The following is a 7560-nucleotide window of genomic DNA, read 5'->3' as shown; positions in this document are numbered from 1 at the left end:
CTATCATCCGTCATCTCAGTCATCCCTTCTTGATCATGTCACCTTTCACGCAATCCATCCATCTCTTTCTAGGTCTACCCACCACTTCAATCAAATTTCGCCACATCCAAAGTTTGCTAAAAAATATAAAAAAAATAATATTAGACTCCCAAATTAACCCATAATACATTGTGGTTTTTTTTTGTTAAAAATTTGTAAAGATATTTATAAATCCAGTTTGTTTAACCTCCTTTTGATTCCGTATGATTGTTTTTGTTTCTATTAATTAATATAATAGTTTCATTTATGTCCCTTTTTTGTTTTACGTGATTTTATTTTTTCTTTTTAAAAGTTATTTTTGTTTTGTTTCCTTTATATGTATGTAATTAGTAGTTACTTGAGTGCGAAGGAGCTAGATAAAAATTAGCGCAGGAACAGCCTAGTCCCTCCAGCGTACGCTCATCTGACTACCTTTTGCCACGATTGTCATTCATTCATTCATTCATTCATTCATTCATTCATTCATTCATTCAATATATATATTTGTTGTATATTTATCAAAGCGAAACTAAACAGTTGTGCGATAGTTTAATCAAAGGTGTGCGCGTGCTCTAAGTGATACTTTAGTTAAGAGTCATTTTAGTAACAGTGGTAGTGCCCGCTTTAACATGTTAGCACTGCAGGGCCGGCACGTCCGGTGTAATACCACGACCACACAGAAGACAGCCATCAAATTGAAGCAATTCCGTGTTTCGTCTGATGAGTGTGGTGCCGGAGGCCTAATATAAGTCCCTTTCTCTTTACCATCCTTTTCTTATATGGAGAGTTTGGGAAGGGGAAGTGGATTTGACGGTGGAGGAGATGCATAGGAAGGTGAATTATCCTATTTATGTGCGTCTCCTCCTCCGTCGTATAAGGGTAGGCAACGCATCTGCAATTGCGGATGTCTATGGGCAGCGGTCGCTTCACCATTTTGGCGTATTCCCGTGTCCGCTTGCTCGTTTGCCACCTTATGTTATAAAAAAAAAGTATTCGCTGCAGCTATCTTATCAATCTTCTTATGAGTATACAATTAGTTTTGTTTGTACAAGTTTTACTAATTTCATTGCAAATAAAAGTGTATAGAGATAAAAAGTTGATAACGTTCAAATAACATTTAGTGTATTGTACGTATTCTGTGATATAAAATATAAAAAATTGTGAGTAGGCCATTATTTTGAATTCAAAACATTTTATTCAACACTTACTTTGTTACTGTTTGATATTACGTCCGCGTAAAATAAAAATAAATACAAAAGTAAGTGTTGTTCCAAACTATACAGCTATACTAAATCCGTTCAGTACTTTAGGCTACAAACATCCGTCCATCAGAGATTTTTCCAATTTATTAACCCCCTAAGTTTAATAGCGTGAAAATATATAGCCTAAAGCGTGAAGTGTAGGGATTTTTTTTATATAAAATAAGGGTTATTCAAAAATATGCTGTGATGGACATTCTACATAACAAAGTATTGTCTGTTTACACTTTATTATATTAGTATAGATAATGTAGAAGTCTAATATAGATGAGTTTCAATTTATTTTCCCCAGGGACGGTAACCATAGGTGTAGCGAAGCCTTTGCCGTGCAGCACTGTGGTCGGCGGAGAGAGGGTCGGACAGAGCGCGCATACAAGTCAGGTCTGTACAATACAAACATTATTACTATATAACATATTAATAATTAATAAACGAAGTATCTACATAATTGAGCGTTTTAAACATATTCTCAAGTAAATGAATTAGATTTTATGTGCTAAAGTGTTGATATCTTGTAATTGTAATTATTAAAATGTTCGGATAAAATTTTAATGAAAATCATTAAAATTGTGTTATTCACATGAAATTATGAATTCTGATTTTTTTACCAATAGTAATGTCAATTGTAAATGTAAATTATAGTTTTGTTTAAAATATAATTTACTTTTACATTATAAATATGTTGTAAAAATTTATTTGAAAAAAAGTTATACCCGATTTTACACTTAGATATGGTCTATCCGAGGACTTAAAAATTCTATCCCAAAAACCGTTTTAATCGTATTTTTATGTTTTGTAATGATTACTACGTTATTTTTCCGCAATATGGCAATAGTTTTAATATAGTCAAGCGATGGTTAATTAAACCAAAATGAAATAAACACGGAATTATTTTTAGTGATTAAAAAAATGTTTTTATTTGTTATAAAAAAAAGTTCAAATATTGTACACTGAGGGGAAAAAGTGAAAAGTAAGTCTAACTTTTTAATTTTTATTAAAGCTTTCTCTTCACAAAATGCTTAGAGCAGTATCGACCTGTTAACTCGTAGCATGCTATTTTACTAACCGTTTCCACTGCAGAAACACATACAAAAATGTAGCTATCTCGTTTTATTCAACAAGAATGAAAGAGATAGCTATATATTTTAATCCAAATGTTTCTGCGGTGAAAATTTAAGTTAATCTTTCTAACATTTTTATAATTATTTTGTACAGTAAAGGGAGTTTTTACCGCTCTAATGCATTACTGCTTTTAACTCGATATTTATAACATATTTTTAATTATTATCCCTTTAGTGTACAATATTTCTTTTTGCATGAGTACGGCTGAATTCTGAAACGATTCGAAATATTTCTCTTCATAAGTGTAGCTTACAATCTGATTGACGTCAAAATTTTAATTAATTTAGTAGTGAAATGACCTTATTTAAGAGCGCGCACACCTTTAACTAAATTGTCGCACAACTGTTGTGCGACTGTCGCTTGTTTTGCAGCAAAATTCTTGTTTAGTTGCACAACTAAAAACCGAGTAGTGTAACCTCCATATAAGATGATAGGAATCAAAGCGAGACAACAGTTGTGCTATAGTTTAGTCAAAGGTGTGCGCGCGCTCTTAAGTCGCTGTGATATATTTTAACGTCGTTTCAGTATACGGCCGTTAATCTAATAAAACTTATAATGGACATTTCATATGACTAATGGTTTGTTTACTTATTTTATTTAAGATGCAAAAGTTCGATAATCATCAATTTTAAAGCTTAAAATATGAAAATCGATAAAAATCAATACAAACCGATCTTCAATCGATTTATTTATTACATTACTTTCTGGCATAAACTGGCAAAGCTTTTTATAATTGGTCAAGCTATAGTACATAATATTAATAACTAATTATTAACACGCTCACTGCGTAACAGGCCGATATCGGCCTGACGCGGTACTTAAGTTGGTGCGGACGAAGAAAACTGTTCGTCTCGTTAGTGCCAAACGATTATATCAAGTGTATACATTACATTACATAAAATGTATACATTATGTTTCTATGAATTTATAGCAATTTAATCTATCTTAGCGATGGTGGGTCTATAAAGACCTGCCACGCACTGGTGGGAATATCATTGGGGGCGCATTTTGGCCCGCCGCCGCACCATGATGATTATCAAAAATGTTTGTTTCATCGTTTAAATAATCTATTTATAATTTTTATTCTCTACACTTTTAAAAAACAAATCGTATAGATCTTATGAAATATTTAAACTCGCTTTTATCCCTACAGAGGGTCAGCACAGTATGTTTTCCATACATCTATCATATTTGAATTCACTCTCTCATGGTTTAGGCTAAGCTCCATCTGCGCTCGGCCACCTCAAGCCCGGTGAATCTGTAAATGCCTCTTCAAGGCAAACAGTGACAATTCAGTGAAAAAAAAACACTCAAGTATACCTTTCACACAATCCATACATACTTTCTTCCATACATCTTTGTAGCTACATCCATTTATGTTTATTTTATCTAAATAGTGATTTATTATTTCCAGAAAATCGAATACTTCACTAAAATCCTACGTCTCATTATGTCACTACATCGTGATATTATGGAGTTACAATTGCAATGTGGGCAAGAAATACACGTACCTTCATACACAGCGCCCAAGATAAAAGCTGAAATTACAATGAAATGACAAACGGACAAATGTAATTACACTGTCAGTATAGAAGTACCACGGAAAGAATCAAAAGATGTAAAAGATACTGAAATGAAGATTTAAAAGAAAGAAAAGTAACTGACTTCAAGACGAAGAGTCAATCATACTTCATACTAATATTATAAATGCGAAAGTTTAGATGGATGTTTGTTAAGAGTTTGTAGATTAAACGATTTCTATGAAATTTGGGATATAGAGGATAGTCTGGAAGAACACATAGGCTACTTGAATTTGTTTTTTTAGTTCCTCGAGGAGTCGCGGGCGAAAGCTAGTAAATATATAAAGGAGGAGAACACACTTGAAATTTCCACTCAATCACTAACGCTACCTAATTCAAGTACTGAGAAGCGTCTCTGCGTAACAAATTTGACTTTGAGATATTACCTTACAAAGAAGTTACCGGTGAAAAAATGTTCCCAATGTCAAGTCTATATATTTCTTGACTATCTTTGCTTGTTTGTTTTAAAAAAATACTGAATAGTTTTTAATTTTAAAGTGAAACCAAGTGACAGCTATTTCATTATTTTTATTATTATATGTTATTGACTAAAAGTTAATATTTGCATTCGCAGATGTGCTTGTTTCGCTATTTTAGCGAATTCCTTTGGATATTGTCACCTTATACTATAAAATTGATATCTTACTAATATTATAAATGCGTAAGTTTAGATGGATGTTAGATTTGTAGCCTAAACTACTGAAATTGATAAAAATTGTCACAGATGTAGAGGATAGTCTGGAAGAAGACATAGGTTACTAAGTTTTTTATTTCCGCGCTGTAGACATTTAGTATTTTATAAATGTAGAAAATATATTTCGTAATATTTATAATTTTTAGTTTTAAGATAGTGTTTTTTCTCAAATTTGCAAGTTGTACATATCCGCAAAATTCTTAGTTTAGTTTACAAAATATCTGATGTAGCTGTTGATCGTAAATAGTTAATGTTTTTTAATTAATATAGGGTAGGAAAGGAACGGGAATTTGTCGGAGGAGGGGACGCACAGTAATATTTTTTTTTTACTTTAAAATTACACATAATGTTTTCGTTAGTTGATGGGACATCCTTTTAAGTAATGTAAGTAATATATTTCCATGTGAAAGTGTAGATTTAAGATGAGCATATCTGCAACTGCTGATGTCCTCGAGTAGAGATAGCTTCGCCATTTCGGCGAATCACTAGTCTGTTTCGCGCTTGCCACCTTATGATATAATCTTACTAATAACATAAAAACATAAGTTTGTATGTATGGGTGTTTGTAAGAGTCCATGCCCTAAAATCTTAAACGAATTTGTATAAAATTTGTCACAGATGTAGAACATAGTCTGGAAGAACATAAGAACTACTATTTTATTTAATTCCACGTGAAAGGAGTCGCGGGATAAAGCTAGTATAGAAATAAAAATTAATAACTATTGTGGTGATTGTTTAAATTATTGTAAATTATCTATAAGTATGTTTAATTAGTAATCGGTATTTTGTAATATTATTGCCAAAAATCTAGTGTGAATTTTCATATGTGAAGTTGTTAACGTTACAAGAAAGAGACAAACTTATGCAACATTAAGAAGTGCGAAAGAGATAAATGCATATCTCACTCTTCGACGTTAGTATGAGAGATTTAAATAAGCGCATGTCGCTTTTTATAGGGAAATAGCCAATTAAATGGTCAATTTCACTTATTGTGATATTATTCAGCTTATAAATTTTTATTAAAATCAATTAGTTTATTTTTAATTCTTATGAAAATTTCTTATATTAATTTTCAATAATTTGAGCTTAAACACACCGTCCATTTGTGACTTAGGAATTGTTTGCACTTTTTGGAATTTTATTCTTTTTTTCTCTTAACACTTCAATGCCAATGGCCTGATAAGTTCAAAGACGGAATTGCGGCGGCAAAGAATGTGTTAAAATTTTATTAATGTATTTAATTTCATTCCATTATTTTACCATACAGGTAAATCTTTACATATCATAGATTAAGAATATCGAGAGAATGTTAATATATTAAAAACATAGTAAAATAATTAAATGTTTAGATTTTAGTATAATTACGAAAATAGTTGGAAGGAAACTTTTTCTCCTGTGGCCTTGTATCTGGCATGCAACGACTCATCAACCCACACGGTGGTTCCCATACCGGGAATCGAACCCTAGCCTCCTGAGTGAAAGCCAAGTATCACGTCAGGGTCACCACTAAAGACACATCAGTTAATAATTCTTTACAACATTCGTCTTACTAGATAGGCATGTCACCTAATCTATACTATTATAATTAAGCGTAAACACACACTTCTTTGTTGCCTAAGATGTCAGCAATTACAGCATATTTTTCAATAATTCTTTATTTAATAAAAATCCCTACACTTACGTCACGCTTTAGGCTGTATATTTTCACGCCATTAAACTTAGGGGGTAAATGTTTTGGATAAAAACCCTAATGTGGGAAAGAGAGTTTTGTCATGTCATGTAATAAAATTTTCATAATTTTATGCGGATGAAGTCGCACGGGAACAGCTAGTGACATTATATTCGTCCACCCGTAACATACGAAGTTGAGTCGTTGCATGCCAGATAGCCATACTCCTAATTTATCCAAGCCAAGATGTCTTATTTTCTAGAGCTTTGTGCCTATGGTTCTTTTAGCTTTTTTACGTTTCTAAACATACGTCGACGGCAAGCCTCAAAATGTTGTCAAAGATTGTGTTAATCTTACTAATATTATAAAAGAAAAAGTTAAGACGGATGGATGGATGTTTGTTACTATGTATCTCTAGAATGGATCATGCTGCAAAGCACAGATTTTGAACATAGTCTGGTATAACACATATACTAATTAGGTTTTTTTTTCAAACCCACGCGACATGAGTCGCAGACGATAGTTTCAAAAAACTTTTTTCCAAAAACTCTAGGTCTAGAATTATAAGATAATTTTTGAAAATTTTTACTCTAAAGTTTAGTTATTAATATAAATGTAAAGATATAGATATATGTGTTTAGATTCATGTTTGTATAGCTGAAAGCTGCACTAATTTGTTGACGGTTAAATACACACAAAATGTACTAATTTTTATAATTTAAACCCGCTATAGACGTTCAGTGCTGACAGTTTTATCTTAAGAGTCGAAATGTTCAATAAAACTGTGTAGGCAAAATGTTTCAATCGAACATACAGTTGTAGTTTTTACAGTTGTAGCCTATATACAGTTTTATTTGAACAATTCCAATACCGTCTGTAGCAGGCTTTATTTCTATATAAAGCCACAATTATTGTTATAATGTAGTGTATTTCTCAATTTACTGTAGAAATCTAAATGTTGTAACACGAGCTTTGTTATGTATTGCAATAAATGTTGTCTACAAAAATGAAAATGTTTTTTTTATTTCTGTTGTCAAAAATATCCTGTGGTTCATTCTAAAATCCGGAAAAAATATTTCTCTGAGTGCTAAAGAATATAGTATATTTTCTGACATATCCATACCCTTCCCGATTATTATCAGCCTATGTTACTTGGTGATTATGTAACGGTCTATGGTATGATTTTTAATCAGTTCAGTAGTTTCGAAATCTTTTTTT

The 7560-nt window shown here is 31.8% G+C and overlaps 1 protein-coding gene across 1 annotated transcript in view; it reads left to right on the top strand.

The window, feature by feature from the left end:
- The window catches only part of LOC106103198, a 42719-nt gene that overhangs the window by 33403 nt on the left and 1756 nt on the right, over positions 1-7560 (top strand). The window contains exon 15 of the mRNA XM_013282887.1: positions 1570-1658. Coding sequence (XP_013138341.1) covers positions 1570-1658 — 89 coding nt within the window. The remainder of the gene's footprint in view (positions 1-1569; positions 1659-7560) is intronic.

This window comes from Papilio polytes, unplaced genomic scaffold, assembly GCF_000836215.1.
Source record: "Papilio polytes unplaced genomic scaffold, Ppol_1.0 DF823835.1, whole genome shotgun sequence".
NCBI classification, from domain to species: Eukaryota; Metazoa; Arthropoda; class Insecta; order Lepidoptera; family Papilionidae; genus Papilio; species Papilio polytes.
The sequence above is the reverse complement of the archived record's forward strand: the minus strand, read 5'-3'. Positions and strand labels throughout refer to the sequence as shown.